This window comes from Dasypus novemcinctus, chromosome 18 (genome assembly GCF_030445035.2).
Source record: "Dasypus novemcinctus isolate mDasNov1 chromosome 18, mDasNov1.1.hap2, whole genome shotgun sequence".
Lineage (NCBI taxonomy): Eukaryota > Metazoa > Chordata > Mammalia > Cingulata > Dasypodidae > Dasypus > Dasypus novemcinctus.
Genome location: NC_080690.1, coordinates 14715279 through 14731582, shown reverse-complemented (window position 1 = coordinate 14731582; position 16304 = coordinate 14715279). Strand labels below are relative to the sequence as shown.

General features: G+C 48.6%; 1 protein-coding gene across 4 annotated transcripts in view; it reads left to right on the top strand.

Moving 5' to 3' along the window:
- Nucleotides 1–16304, top strand: part of ZNRF1 (zinc and ring finger 1) — a 111096-nt gene extending 94792 nt beyond the window's left edge. The window contains exons 2-5 of one of the 4 annotated variants that reach the window (XM_058279704.2): nt 4344–4439; nt 13390–13495; nt 14628–14714; nt 15998–16304. In XM_058279704.2, coding sequence (XP_058135687.1) covers nt 4344–4439; nt 13390–13495; nt 14628–14685 — 260 coding nt within the window. In that variant the 3' untranslated portion in view covers nt 14686–14714; nt 15998–16304. Of the gene's footprint in view, nt 1–4343; nt 4440–13389; nt 13496–14627; nt 14715–15449; nt 15538–15685; nt 15784–15895 lie in introns of those variants that run through there. The other 3 variants (XM_058279705.2, XM_058279707.2, XM_058279708.2) reach the window with 3 other exon arrangements.

The window sequence follows — 16304 nt, the reverse complement described above, 5'->3', positions numbered from 1 at the left end:
GGAGCACTGCCTTTGGAAATGACAGTGGATGGGAAAAAGGAGATCAACCCTGAGCACTTTGCTGTCTGCTAACTGGCTTCTGGGGTGTGATGGGGAAGACTGTGGTCTTGGATGTAGTTGGGAGTAGCCTGAGGATTCAGCCTGTAGCTTTCTCTTAAGGAAAACGAAGCATTTCTTATACATGGTTCCCCAGTACTGATGAAGGTTTCTTAGGAAATTTGACAAAATCATGTGGATTGGATGGCTCTGCGTCTCTTTGTTTGTAGGGCTGACTTTAATTTGCCTTGGATTTTTTTTCCCAAAATGGTATCAACATTTCCTATTTACCTTCAGATAGCTCAGAAAGATCACAGTATTTATCATGCATACAGGTGTTGGTTTTGAATAGTGATGGACAATTATGAGAAACAAATGGGGCAGTAGAGTGCTAGGATCCAAACTGATCATGGGATGGTCTTTCAGGAAAGAAGGTGGGGCAATTATTTTTTGCACTTAACTCTCCATATTTTTTTCTGTCCCTCTTAACTTTTGCCATTTATTTTCCAGTTAAAAGAGAATTTGCTATATTGTATAACATATTGTAGGATTCAAAAAACTTTCGTATGTATCCAGTACATTTAAATGAGAAGTGAATGTTTTTATTCAACTGTTTTCTTTTTAGTTTTTGTTTATATTTTCAATTGTTAAATGTACAAAATAAAGTTTTAAAAAAAAAATTGCAAACTAAGCATTTTATAACCAGTGATATACACTCAGTTACAAATAGAAAGCAGAAATCTTTCCTCCCATATGAACAGGATTTCAAGGAAAAAAAATGATGAGTTGTTTCAGTTTATGGGATTATCCTGGAACATAGGAATTTTCATGAGAAATTGCTGGAACAATATGGAAGGTTAGAAATTAGAATTTAGAACTATCTTGTGTTTGGGTTGCATTTTATGGGTTTGTATGTGTTTGGGGTTTTTTTGCTGTCTGGCTCCTCCTGTCCTAGTCACCACACCTGACCCAGTGTAGACACTGAAAGTGTGGACTCGATGATCAGACTTCCTGGGGAGTATACAGCCTGCCCCTTTCTGTCTTTTACCTTGGGCAAGTTACTTAATGTTCTGGGCCTTGATATCTTCCCTGTAAAATATAGTTGGTGGTAGTACCTGCCTTGTATTGTGGTAAATGAGAAAATAATGTAAAGTACACTACCTGTCCACAGTAATGACTCAAAAATGCTGTTATTTATTATCATGTGCAAAAGTAGGTGCTATAGAGTAAACGGACTATGTTTCCACATGGACTGTAGGGCAAGTGCCAATGGAGGTTCACAGTGCTCTAGAAGTTCAAAGGAAACAGGTGGGATCCAGTGGGGACAGTCAGAGACGTGGTGGCCACTGGCCACCCCCAGCACTTATTGCACAGCCTGTGGGCAGGGTGCCCTTGCTCGGGTTCCTGCCAGTCGGTCCTCCCCTTCCTTTGGTCCACCCGAGTCCTTCTCTTAACTATCATCTTCTTCCCTCCTCACCAAGTGCTACTAGGCTGATATGATGTTGGTACCACCCTAATTTCATTAGCTTCCATTCAGCCTGCTTTCATGTTTGATCTTTGCAGGTGTAAAGTAAACTCCCCTATATTTCAGATGAGGAAACTAAGGTGCTGGGAGGGTAGGTTATTTGGCAGGGTCTCAAGACTACCCTGGACAACTCAGTGACCTCCCTGCTGCCTGTTTCAGTATCTGTAAAATGGGGAGGATTGTTGTAAACCACTGAGTCTCAACTTTTTTCCCTAGGACATTAATATAAATAAATGTCAGGTGACAGTTCCTCCTGGACCTTCTTGTGGGTTTACCACGGTAGCCTAAATCCCAGCACCTCTGCTGTACCTCCACCCCCTCCCCACTCAAGGAGTCACATTGAAATGCAAGGTTTCCTTATGGAAATAGCCTTGAATCTGCTGTAAGTTATCAGAAAGGTAAGTAGTGTGTGATACTGAAGGCTTTTTATTAGTAACAAAGCACCCTAACACCTCACAGTGAATGTGTCAAGGCTCAGTTTTAGAGGACGTGGCCCAGAGCATGTCCTTCCTTGCCTGTCCACAGCCCTGAGTCTCTGACCGGTTGACAGATGCTAAAATAAATTTACTAGGTTTAATGTAGAAGTATCATATAGTCAGTGTTGCAAAACCTTGGTCTTTTGAAGTTAAGAGAAACCTATGTGAATGAATCTCTGAAGAAAAAGAGGCTCTTAATCTCCCAATGCTGGTCATTCTGTGGAATGTTATTTACCATAAGTATTGGCTTGACTTGTAGGGTGCAGGCGTGAAGCCAGACCCCAGGGTCAGAGAGATTTAGGTTAGAGGTGAAGAGCATCCTCACTTGACAGGACTCAAGTCAATTATTCATCTGTCCATCAAGCCTATAACACTGGATCTGCAGATTTCTAAACTGAAGAGGTGAAAAATAATCAGCCTGGCACATCAGATCCAGTTTTGCCAGAAAACTTAGGGTAGCACCCTCCCCCCCCCCATGTTTCTTTTTAATCTTCTGATTTTGTTACTAATGGATTTGGAACCACCCAGAAATTTAAAAAATATTTATACAGCCCTTTCTCAAAGCTTGGCCCAAGTACCATTTTCAAAATTTTTTTAGCTAAGAAGCTAAGATTCTGGGATCTTTGAGGCTAGGGGTTGGGGGAATAGGAATATGCCATGGAGTCAAGTATCCACTCTGTCCCTAGTTAACCAGACCCTGAATTTTTTACCTGATTCTATAGTTCAAAGTTTTGTCACTGGAAGGAGGAGGCTTTGGAGGAGACTTTAAGGAAAGTACTCATACTCTTGTACTGAAAGTGTAAGCCTCCGTGTGAGCCAGCTACGTCCTGTCTCTCAGCACCACCCAGCTGTCAGAGCTATTGGCGTTGCACGAGGAATGACAGGCAGTCTCACCAAGGACACAGGGAGGGTGTGAACGCCTCCTCTGTCCTGGCACAGCTGGCAGTCAGCCTAAACACGCTGTCTTTTATGTTTCGTGGTAATCAGTATCAAATAAAACAGTGTATGGAAAGATTTGATGAAAATTAACAGAACATTTAGATGTACTGTATTTGACCTAGGAAATCCAGACTGGGTAGGTAGGACTCATGGTCACCAGAGGCAGAAGCTATAATAGGTAAAATTTGATATGGACAAATAAAGTTTTAATAGCATCAGATCTTTTTGGTAGAATTTACATGGAAAAGAATGGGTCTATTTGATGTGGGGGCATTCTTTGGGACTTTGAGTTGACCTAAATGATGTTGCAGGGACAGATGCTGGCATTATATATCCTGTCATAACCCACTGAATGTACTGGGGGAGAGTGTAAACGCCAATGTAAACTATAATCTATGCAGTGCAGCAGAGCTCCAAAATGTATTCACCAAATGCAATGAATGTGCCACAGTGATCAAAGAGGTTGTTGATTTGGGAGGAGTGGAATATATGGGAACCTTTTATGTTTTTTAATGTAATATTTTTTGTGATCTATGTTATCTTTTAAAAAAGGCAATTAAATATTTTTTTTTAAAAAGTAAAATGGAAAAATTGGAAATACTTTATCTATGGTCTCATTAAAAAAATAGATAAAAGGATTAAGTTTGCTTAGTGGAGTTCAATTCAGAAGATTTCTCAAAAATTCATCAATACTGACACAATTCTGATGAGACTTTTGGGTGTATGAGCAGTCCATACTTGCTTGGGAATACCCTGTGTTTGCCTGGCACCATGAAATAGCTGATAGTGGCACATGGGGGCGCCCCTGTGGGCCCTGGAGGGCCACCTCACTGCACACTCTTTTCCTGGAGGGCAGCTGCCCAGCCAGAGGAAGACGTTGCTTCTCTGTTGGTCGAAAGGTGCTCTGGGTGAGGGGTGAAGGTGCTACCTGGGCATAGGCATGAGGAGGTGGAGCTTGCTGAGGAGTGAGTAATCCACATTAAGGGGTTTGGGCAAGGCTGTGAGGTAAAAGGATATTAAACTCTTTATTATTCAAGTTCCTTGATTTGATGCCTCCTTATTCTCCTTTCCCAGTAGACTCCCGTGAGAAAGGGCCTAAAATAGAGTAAAACTTAAATCAGGTGTCAGTGAATTCTCTTGAACTTACCAAGGGGCATATGACAGGGAGAGTTCCAGTGAAAACATGAGAACTGAAGACTATAATAAAATAGCAACATTTTTTATCACTTAATGGAATAGAAAAGGTCTAAGGTCTCTAGATTTTAATTCTCCATGCTACCTCTGATCCCACGGACATAGTCATTTTCATTTGTTGTGGATATGCTTGGTTTGGAGAAAACATTTCATCCTGTTTTCCTCTCTTTCAGGTTTCAAGTGCCCCATTTGCTCCAAGTCCGTGGCTTCTGATGAGATGGAAATGCACTTTATAATGTGTCTGAGCAAACCACGCCTCTCCTACAATGGTAATGACTTGGCCTGCCTCACCAGCCTCCTTGAGCCTCAGTGGGGTGGGAGGGAACCACCAGACACAGCCAGTTCTGTGAGGAGCCTCTGAGGGAAGGTCTTCCCAACTTCACATGGTTTTGTGCAGCATTTCCACCCCACTTTCTGGCCAAAATGCCTGAGTGGTGACAAGGAACCAGACTGTCCCAGGGAGCCTTGCTGTGGAGGGGGACAGGAAGGGAAGCACAAGACTTAGGTTAGCAATGCCAGAAAGTCCTCCTGGGTTGCTCAGTTAATCCTTCTGCCCTTTCTTCTGCACCCTCAATTCCTCAGGCCTCTGGTTGGGAGATTCAGCCACTCTTCCACCCACTCCCTGACTGGGAGGCTCTAAGACAGCCAGATACACTCTAAGAGTTAGTTTCTGAGCAGCAAAGGGGCCCCGGAGGGAGCAGCCTCTCTCCTGGGGAAGCTACGGTCTGTGTGTAGGTGGTGTGCAGGGAGTGTGGGAAGTCTGAGCATTCTCCTTGTCACTTTGCAACTCCAGCGAACATCTGATTAAGCCCTGTGACTCTCCACAGCAGAGAGCCTGAGGGAATAAGTACAATACTTAGACACCCTCCCTCATTGCTGGCAAGGCTATGTTGCTTCCCGCCCTGGAGGCTGCCTCAGAGCTGAGGAGTAAATTCAACAGGGGTAGGATCACAAAACCAGGGGATTTTGTGAAACCCAAGTCACCCTAACATGGCACTTCTGAGGACAAAATTAGTGTAAACATCTGCTTTTTATGATATGGATAAGAATTTGGAGTCAAACCAATCTGAGTTCCACTCCTGCCTCTACTGCTCCCTTTGACAAGTTGCTCAGCATAGCAGACCTTCAGTTTTCTGTCCCTAAAATGGGATTTTCAGTACAGAGCCTGGCACACGGTCAGTGTCTTGGAAGTTATAGCTGCCATCGAGTGGGACACCACCGTGAAAGATGTGAGCCTATCCACAGGTTTCTCTCTCTTCTTTTTTTTAAGATTTATTTTTTATTTATTTCTCTCCCGTTCCCCACCCCAGTTGTCTTTTCTCTGTGTCCATCCACTGTGTGTTCTTCTGCATCCGCTTCTGTTCCTGTTAGCGGCACCCTGAATCTGTGTCTCATTTTGTTGTGTCATCTTGCTGTATCAGCTCTCTGTGTGTGTGGCGCCATTCCTGGGCAGGCTGCACTTTTTATGCGTGTGGCGGCTCTCCTTATGGGGCACACTTCTTGCGCATGGGGCTCTCCTATGCAGGGGCACCCCTGCGTGGCAGGGCACTCCTTGCGCACATCAGCATTGCGCATGGGCCAGCTCCACACGGGTCAGGAGGCGCGGGGTCTGAACCTTAGACCTCCCATGTGGTAGGCATACGCCCTATCCATTGGGCCAAATCTCCTTCCCCACAGGTTTCTTTTTCCTTCTTTTTTTTCTTTAAAGATTTATTTATTTATTTATTTATTTCTCTCCCCCCCACCCCCACCCCGCCCCGGTTGTCTGTTCTCTGTGTCTATTTGCTATGTCTTCTTTGTCCGCTTCTGTTGTTGTCAGTGGCACAGGAATCTGTTTCTTTTTTGTTGCATCATCTTGTTGTGTCAGCTCTCCGTGTGTGCGGCGCCATTCCTGGGCAGGCTGCACTTTCTTTCGCGCTGGGCGGCTCTCTTTATGGGGTGCACTCCTTGCGCGTTGGGCTCCCCTTCACGGGAACACCCCTGCATGGCAGGGCACTCCTTGCGCACATCAGCACTGCGCATGGACCAGCTCCACACAGGTCAAGGAGGCCCAGGGTTTAAACCATGGACCTGCCATGTGGTAGACGGACACCCTAACCACTGGGCCAAGTCCGTTTCCCCCCACAGGTTTCTTTCCATCGTTTTCCAGAGTGGAAAACCTGGACTTCCTGACTTCCCTTTAATGCTGCTCTCCTGGAGTGGCTACTGGCCCTCTGGTTCTCCACTCTGATATGTGTGAGTCTGGTCTTCAAACTGTGTTTCTTAGAGAACTGAGGCTAAGACTACAAGCACTGAATCCTGTGGAGGGTGCTCCTCCTTCTGGATTAAAGTCACAGCAGTGGTTAGGAAAGGTCCTGGGATTTGGTAGAGAAGCCAAGAACTGTGCTCCTGGCAAGCCTGGATCCCTTAACTCCTCCTGACTGTGAATGTTTCCTGGGTGGACATTCCTTACAGACCTATCCTTTGGCTCCTGCCCCAGGAACCTCCTCAGGCCCAGATGTGCTCTTTCCCCACCCAGCATTAGCCTAGGGAGGGTCTGACAATTTATTACCATCCAGATCGCTCCCAGGAAGTAAGCATGATGAGTCTGACCTGCTCAGCTCTCCTGAAAACAAATCCTACTATACTCTTATCTCTTATTTTCTTGATTGGCCAATAGATTCCAACTGTGGGCCTTCATGTTACTTACTTATCCCTTGTCTTAACTACATGGAGTCTGGTGACCTTTGCTCAGATCAGAGACCAGCCACAGGGCAGGTGGAGACCCTGTCTCTGCCCCCTTTATAGCTTACTACATCCAGGAATCCTCTTCCTTTCCCCCAGTGGACAGCCTTTCCTAGTCCCCTGAGCCTGGCTGCACCGTGCCTCTGAATGCGTTGTCGCGTGTGCTCAGACCTGTCTGTGTGCATTCTGTCAAGGAGACTCAAGCTCAGCTTTGTTCTGTTACCCGTCTCTGCTTGGGACCACAGAGGGAAAGGAATCTTTTATTCCCCAGCCATGGACTCAAAAACTGTATTCACTTATTTTTCCCATGTATAGAGACCTCATGAAGACCCATTTTTGTCCTGCGGGTTGCTGGGAGAGTTGTCTGTAGACACTGCCTTTGCTGTAATAAGAACACAAAGACATTTCAGAGTGGACTCAGCCTGGGAGAACTTGGCTGTTGGAGTCATGAGGCAGAAGTTTGGAAGAGCAGCTGTGGAGGGCGCTGTCCTGTGTAAGGGATTGCCTCACACAGTTTGGAGAACAGGGAAAGCGAGCAAGTTGGGCTGCTCTCCTCTCCTGCCCTTGATGTCTCCGAGGGTCTCTGGGTCCAATTCCCTATTAACACTTAAGCCCCTGGTGGCACCAGTGAGTTTTCCCCCCTCCAGCAGCCACAGGGAAGGGTCCTCCTTTCCCATTCACCCTTCCCTGCAGAGGAGACCAGTGAGCCCAAATTATCCACAGAAACCACAGTCACAGTCCCCTGACTAAGTCTCTGACTTGGAGAAGAGGAAGATGGCTGGCCGAGCCCACAGCCCCAGCATAACTACCGCTGTCTGTTCTGTTCCTGTTTTTTCCCTCCTCCTCTAATCAAGAGGCCTCCCCCTCAGGGTATATATATATATATATATATATATATATACACAGGGGGTACAGTGTGTACATGTGTGCATGTCAGGAGGGATGAGAAGCGAGAGGCTTTAAATTCAAGAATGTCTTTTGCAAAAGCCAGTCCTTGCCCACCAGAGGCAGAAAAGGCCAGTTGCATGTGGTCCTCTATTAATGGAGTTTGTCTTAAATGCTGAAGGTGCTTCAGAAACCATGATCTGCCCCTCTTGTACACTGCTAATGCAGACAGGAGGCCTTCAGGGTGTAGAGGCTCACTAGGCTTTGTCTCTCCTGCAGACACCCTAACCTTCCAGATAGGAGGAAAGTTTACCAGTGGGATTTGTGTAGCTTGGAGTAGAAGTCTCTAGGGTATGACCAAGGTCGGGAGCCAGTTCTCCTTTAGATAAAGCACAAGACTTTCAGGGCCACAGGTCAAAGCTCCCACGTCAGGAGATCTAGGTGTTTAGTTTGACAGTAACAGGTTTTACCCGTGATTTCTCATTATTCCCACCCCTGCTTCACTTTACCTTTTCTATTAGAAAAAAGAGAGAGAAAGACTTAAGGAATCTGTGAGGTATGGAACTCTAGGTCTCTTTCTGGAAAGGGGGCAAGATGAAGCTTTCTTAGTGTGTTGAAAGAGAAGTGCCGGTGCCTTATGAAGATTCACTAGAACTCCTGGCTGCTCCCCAAGAGGCTCCTTTCTACACAACACACACACAGTCGTTTCTGGCACCGATTGGGGAAATTTTTACAAAATTTATGGTGGTTATATAAGATGAAATTTAGTTAACCACCAAAGGAAAAAAGTGGAAACCTCCTCAATGAGGCAGACAGCAAGTAGTATTTTTCTTATTATGAGGGTTGGCCTAAGCAGCAGGTTGGAAGGCCTCCAGTAGCCGCCTGCCAGATTAAAGAGAAAAAAACAACTTAGAAAGACAAAACTAGTTTAACTGGTTTACCCAGGACCCAAGACAATGTGAAGACCAGCAACCTGTGCTCCCAGGGCCAGCCCCCGGCCCTCCAGGCTTGTGAACAGGCTGACCCTTGCTGGCAGGCAGGGAAGGGCATGGGTGCCAAGGCACCCGTGTTCAGGCCTTTGTCAGCTCTAGACCTAGAACTCCTGGATGGAGTGGGCACTACGTAGGAGAGAGGAGTTGGTGGGACCCACTTACATGGGTAAATGTGGTCAGCTTGAGTAAGCCTTTTATTTTCTCCCTTTCCCATCTCCATTTGCAATGCTGAGGCCTCAAGGATATGCATTGAACATTTTTGACTCTCAAATTGCTTAGCTAGCAGAATGAGTCTCAAGATGGTGTGAGGAGTTGTCTAAGTTGGCTTTGAACAGAAGAGAATTATGATGTTATGGAGTCATAGCAGATGACAGACTGCTGATTGAAAGCTTGCAGGGCACAGGTTCCAAGACAGCAAGGGTCCTTGGCCCTGGGAGATGTCTGTGGCAGGTTCCTTTGCAGCATATTAAGGAGAGTTTGGGGGCTGTCAAAACTGCTTCCGAAGATAGCCTCTCCCCTCAGTTTTCTCACGTTGTGCATTTCTGTGCCCTGCTTATGTCAGGATCACCATCTCCGTCCTCTCTACCAAAGGTTATGGTCCCCATCTTAATGGGCCCTTGAATTGCTGTCACTCCAACATTCATTAAAGGAGAGGGGGAGCCTGACTCCCCTAAAAGCAGAAATGTCTCTTGCCCACAGTTTACCCTGAGCCGGCAGAGCTGTGCAACAGGTGCTTATTTGACCCATGTCTTCAGTTTTCAGAGACACTGTGGTCAAAAGGAGGGCAGCCGGGAGCCTCCCCAGCCCTGTGGGGCTGCCCAGGAGCTTTGTTTAGATGCTGCTGCTGCCGCCCTGGTGTCTGACTGGAATCTGGTGGCTGCAGGGTATCCTGGTGCTCCTCTCTGGGACGGAGGGAAGCAGGAGAGAGAGGGAAGGGAAGAGGGACGTGGCTCACCTGGAGCTCCTGGGCTTGCTGCTGCTGGGTGAGTGAGGAGATGAGGAGTGGGAGGGAGGAAGGCCTGCAGGAGCTTGATGCAAGTGGGGGCTGGTTAAGGAGAGGGACGAGTGAGGGAGCCACGGGCGCCTCTGCCAATGTGAAGTGTCCAGGCTTTCATCGCGGCAGCCCAGCTCACCAAAACAGTGAACTGGACCACTCCTCACAGGCCTGGGTGTTGGGGTGGCGATGCTGCTGCTGGTGGAGGCACTCTCTCTGCCCAAGGGCTCACTTTGTCTGGAGAGCCAAGCACCCCGGATTTCCCAAGAAGGGCACCACAAGGCCTGGCCTTGGTGGCTCTGACCCTCCCTGTCAGGGACCTGGCCAGCAGCTCTGCACATGCTGACGCATGCTGACAGGCTGCAAGACCAGCGCTCTGGCACCTAGACTGGAAATGGGGCCAAGGGGTGGAGCCAGTGTCTCCGCTTCCTTGCCGGGGGTTCTCCCTCTGGCTCCTCTCCCCTGCTAGGGCCTTAACCAGCCCCAGGCAGAGGGAGTGTGTGGGTGCGTTCCTGCTCTCATCTGCCAACTCAGAGCCGCACAGCACCAGACACAGAAGTGTCCTTAGCTGTTTGGGCCTCCCCACCCCCTCCATGCCACCAGCACCTCTGGGGGTCCCTTGGGGACTGTTCTACCAGAGCTCTCTGCAGGGCATGTAGCCCCAGTATGGCAGGGCAGCTCCCTAAAATCTGACCTGTTCACTCTGAGCACTTAGGTTCTTCCATGCACCCCACACACCCTGTGCACACACAAACAGAAAGGTCTGAAGCTGCTTGTGAGATGGGTGGTGTTTTCCTGCCCCAAGGGAAGAGACCCACATCACCTTGTACATGGGAAGGAGGCGCTCAACCACTTAAGCTCCATCTGCTCCCCCCCAATATAGCTTTTTATTGGGGTTTAAATTATAAAAGCAGTGCTTGCTCAAACATTCAGACAATATGAAAGAATATTGAAATCTTTTTTTTGTAATCCTCATTCCCTCCACCATTATTAAAGTTTGTGTATCCTTCCAGACTTCTTTTTCAATTTTTTTCTCTCCCCTCCCCCCCCCAGTTGTCTGCTCTCTCTGTCCTTTCCCTGTGTGTTGTTCTGTGTCCCCTTGTTTTCTTGTCAGCGGCACCAGGAATATGTGTCTCTTTTTGTTGCGTCGTCTTGCTGCATCAGCTCTCTGTGTATGCGACATCGCTCCTGGGCAGGCTGCACTTTATTTGTGCTGGGCGGCTCTCCTTATGGGGAGCACTCCTTGCATGTGGGGCTCCCCTACAGCAGGACACCCCTGCGCGGCACGGCACTCCTTGCGCACATTAGCACTGTGCATGGGCCAGTTCAGCACACGAGTCAGGAGACCCTGTGTTTGAACCCTGGACCTCCCATGTGGTAGGCAGATGGTCTATGGATTGAGCCAAATCCGCTTCCCCTTCCAGACTTTTTTCTGTGCTTACACAATCATGTATGTTCACTAATAGTTAAATATGTATAGCTTAAAAAAAAAAAAGAATAGGCTCGTACCCTTTATATTGCTCTGCAGCATGCCATGTTTGGAATCTGAGGTGGTTACACTCCAGCAGCAGCCTGTGCACCATCTGCTTTTTCCTGTCATGAAATTGTTCATGTCTCCCTTTCAGGTGGCCCTGGGGTTGGCCAGATGTTAACAGCGAGAGCCAAGGACGCAGGTTGTTGTGGTAGCCAGGAACCTAAGGTGGTTTCTCTCACAGCATGGGAACCAAGTTGTGAATCCATTCGAGTTTATACTTTTTTCCCTGGGGTTCCTGGCAGGGGTCTTTTAGTCACCATAGCTTTCTAGGCCGTGAAGAATCTTCATTTTATGTCATCTTGACATGGACCCCAGGCGTTTTGCTTTCCACCAGAAAAAAATCAGAGGCCGCAAAGAAACAGCTCTGGAGGAGACACCCACGCGGAGGGCCCAAGTCCCTGCACTAGCCTTCACGGAAGACGGTTCTCTGGGCTTTAGTATCCTCATTTGCAAAACAAATCCTATCAGCTACCCTGCCAAGCTCATACAATTGTGAGGTTTACATGAAAATACACAGGACCTCAGTTACAGCTTTAGCAGTGTTTGTAAACAATGAAAATTTTTTAGTGGTGGGGAGTTGATCCTGCTGAAATCTCTCCACATTGGTGACCCTGATTTCTTGGTACCCCTCCTGTGGTTGTGAGAACCTTTGGGTAACCTTTTACTCTCTTGATCTCTTGCACCTGCCTTCTAATATTGGAGTTCACCTGGATTCTGTCATCTTCCTTCTTTGGACTTCAAGCTTAACTTTCTTCCCAGACATTCTCTTTATCCCACCTCTGTATCTGCTGCCCACGTCTCTATTTCAAGCCCCACATCTAGATGTCCAACAGACTCCAAGACATCTCCATGAGCATGTCACCCAGGGGATGCCTAGTGGATACCTCTCACCCAACTCTGAATTCGTCACTTCCTCCTCATGCCTGTCTCTGGTGTGCCCTAGCCAGCACCTGCCGTTCCTCCCTTTTTCTGCCCCCATTGCTAGTGTAGTCCTGGAGCCCATCTCCCCTGAGCTGGCCTCCAGAATGGGGTCTTTCTCTGTGGTGTCCTCCAGTCCGTTCTCCAGGAGCTTCAGAAGACCATACATGGTCATGGTGCACCTCAGTGCCTCTTACTTAACCAGCTAGAGCCAGACACGCAAGTCTGCCCTCGGGGACTTGGATTCACCCCCTCCCTGTCCCCATATGTACTTTGTACCTCTCATAGCAAACCTTTCATAGTTCCCAGATGCTTGGATACCATTCTCTTTGCTGGGAACATCCTTCTCCCCACCTTATCCTTCAGGGCTCACCTCAGTCCATTACTCTCTCTCAAGCCTTCCTGGAACAGTCCCCACCCCCATTAGGTATATTCTTCTGTACCCCTCATACCTGGTCCTGTGTTGTCATAAGACTTCCCAAAACTTACCATACTATTCATTTACCTATTATTTTCTTTAGGAGGTACTGGGGATTGAACCCAGGACCTTGTACTTGGGAAGCAGGCACTCAACCACTGAGCTACATCTGCTCCCCTGTTCATTTACCTTTTCGTGTTCAGCTTCTCCCATTAGACTCTGAGCTTCTTGACTCCTGAGACTATGACTTCTTCAACTCTGAGTGGCCAGTGCAAGTGTCACAGAAAGGACTGTTGTCTAAGCACTGGTGCTCTCCCACATTCCAGCCATGGCTCTCCTGGTGGCCTGTGGTGTACAGGAGCTCCCTGCCACTCATTCTTGCCTTGTACCACTCTCCCATTACTCTATTTTTCCAAACCAGAAGTCAGTGCAGCTGGAATATGTATATGACTAGGGATAAGTTTGTCTTGTGCTGCCTCTACTACCTGGCTCTTCCTCTCCTCCACTGCCTGGGCCGCTGACTTGGTCATTAATCCCAGTTTGTCATCAGGTAGTTAACTGGTGGTGTAGATTGCTTTCTCTGCAGTGAGGGCCCTCAGAACAGGGTCCATCTGATGCCTGTGTTCTCCCCCACCAGAGCCTTGCAGTTTGGGCCACCCAGGAAGTCCCAACTAGTTCTTAGCCCCATGACTGCTTTGTGCCACTGTCTGCTGGGACTAACCCTCTCCCCACTCTCTGCTCTCTCACTTCACAGATGACGTGCTGACTAAAGACGCGGGTGAGTGTGTGATCTGCCTGGAGGAGCTGCTTCAGGGGGACACGATAGCCAGGCTGCCCTGCCTGTGCATTTATCACAAAAGGTACGAGAGGGCTGGCAGGGGTGGTTCAGCCGCATCCCAGACGCCAGTGGGCCCTTCCTTGGGCAGACCCTCATAGTAGTCACTCTCTCCCCTTTGGTTGTGGGACGCCCTCTCCCAGGAAGGCTCCGAATGGGGTTGAGGCAGAGGCCAGCATGTGGCATCCAGTATGCTGTGTGCCTGCTGCCCTCCGGTGTGCCTCTGCTTCACAGAGGACGAAGAGGCAGCAGGAACCAGGACCTGTTGGGTGGCAGCACTGAAAGCTGCTATAATTAGCAGGGTGGAGGCCTGTCCTTGTCTCCAGCGTGAGCCTCGTTGTTGTTTCCAACTGGAAAGAAGACACCATGGTGGGAGGACGCCTTGTGCCTGTGGCTGCCACCTGCTCTGGGGCTCCTCCAGCTTAGAGCTTTCTGGCCTGCAGGGCGACAAGCCTGCCCTACTTGCTGGCTGTGCAGAGAGGCTCAGGGTTGGCCTGGGGCATAGAGTCTGGTCCTAGCACAGTGCTTCAGCATCCCAGGGAACCAGAATAAGATTTTCTTTGGCCCTGGTTCTTGTCTTTGAAAATACCCAGATGTTGATTTCCAAATCAGAAAGCTGTCCCAGGGCATACTCTGTCCCCTCTCGGATTGGGGACTCAGACTGCCCTTTTCTGTGAGTGCTGAAGACCATCCTCCCTGGCTCTCTACTCACCAAGGGTTGGATGCTGGCTAGGCCCCCCAGAGCTCGGTAGAATTTGGGGGACTCCTGAGAAGTCACCCACCAGGAGCAGGCTTGGAGCCAGGGACAGCTCTCCATGGCTTTGCTCCCACTGCCCTGCGTGCTGTCACCTTCTCACTAGTAGGTGTTGCCATTCTCCTGGACTCCATGAAGGTGGGGCTTTGTCCCTCTAGGGGCCACTGCCTTCTCTTCCTTTGCCCAGAACTTCCCCAGGGTGGCTGATTGAGCCACTGTCAGGGTTGGTGTTCTGCCTCCTTCCCTGTTTCAAGGGGTGTGTATCTGGAGACATGGTTGTTTCCCTGGGTTCCTTTCAAGAAAGATTTAGGAGACCCCTGCTCACTAAGCTGATCCTTTGAAAGAGCCCCTCAGGAGCGATCTGGGCAGCAGGTAACAGCATTTCCCCTTGCACCCGCTCCAGTTGCATAGACTCGTGGTTTGAAGTGAACAGATCTTGTCCAGAACATCCTGCGGACTGACCCGCTGGGCTTGCTGACTCCTCTCAAAGGTGAGCCTGGAGGAGAGGGCGGTGCCAGGCTCCGGCCAAGTCACCTGGGGCCTGGGTGGGCTGGGTGCCTTTACACACACTGCCCAGAAGGAAGCAGGAACAGAGAAAAAGAGTGGGGATGCCTTATCAATGGGTGGGTAGTATTAGAGTAATGAAAATGGCTTTCCTTGGAAAAGATAAGGGATACAAACCAACATGTGCACAATTCAGAAATATTAGAATTAATCGGAGACAAGACCAGTGTATTCCAGAGGTCTAGGGCAGATCTCCCTGCAACAAGTTCAGAATATGCTCTTGGAATGCCCTTGGAATGTGCAAAGGCAGGAGAAGCGGCAGGAGCTCAGGGGCCACTCGGGCTCTGCCTTGCCCTCACTGTGTGATGTGGGGCAAGTGCTCACCTTTTGGAGTCTCCATTTCTTCTTTGACGATGGGGGGATATCACTCCCTGTCCCCATGTAGACGTTGCCCTCATTAAATGAGATGATCTGTGAGACAGTGCATTGTCCCCAGCAAGTGCTTGTCGTCTTTACTGCTGGTTCTTCTGACTTCAGGCTACCTCCCTCATCCCCACTTCGGAGGCACCAGAAGCCTCCAGGCCAGACTCAGCCCCACGCAGGCCACGCACAGGTTCCTGATTCCACCACAGACCAGAGCATTTAACTTCTTCCCCCCCAGTGTGCACGTGTATTTCTCTGTGTAGCCATTCTGGACTTGACCTTTCCATTTCTTTCCCAGGGCATCTTAATTTACTGCTGACCATCCTCCTGCCCCCCATCCTACCCATCCCTTCAGAATTCTGGGCTGGCATTTTCTTTTTTTCTGGCAGACTATAAAAGTCCCAGAAAAACCAAAACCCTGAATTCACCTCATCTCACGACCAAAGGTTTTGGGGCTCCCTCTTCTCTTTTCTTCTCTCTTCTTTTATCTTCTTTTCTCTTTCTTCTCTTCTTTCTCTCTCTTTCCTTTGTTAGGCTTGTTTTATTTATTCCAAGTAAACTCCCAAAACAGCTGATAATAATCAGACAAATCAGGGATATTTGCTCTTTTTACCTTCACCCAAAAACTGATGACTTGGGAAGAAGAAAAAGCAAGGGAGAGAGTGAGGCAGAGGGAGTGGAACCTGGCACTGGAGTGTGAATCCAGACTTCTGGCATGATGTTTGACTTCGGGGTTCTTCCCAGACCACAACCACAGACGCCATGCCCTGGCCTGCAGCTCAGCGCAATGGCCTGGCCGGCTCTCGGGCCAGACGGAGCACGACTTATTTATTACAATCCACACAGGGACAGACCCCCTGTTCCTGAGAGGAGGATCCTCGGACACTGGGGCAGAGCTGAGCTTGGGATACCCCTGGGAACAGGGCACCCCTCCTGCGCTGACTTCCAGAGAATGGTTCTCCCTTTCTCCTTTGAGGACACCAGATTGGATGAGAGCGAGTTTGAGAGAAGAAAGAATCGACCACCATCCTTCCCCTCACCCCTCATCCCAGGAGGGAAAGGGCATTTTCTTTTTCACCTTCGAAAGGCGTTGTGGGTCTGTCTTTAAAGTGTTTACAAAAAAAAAAAATTATAAAAAAAAGTATAGTGTCGA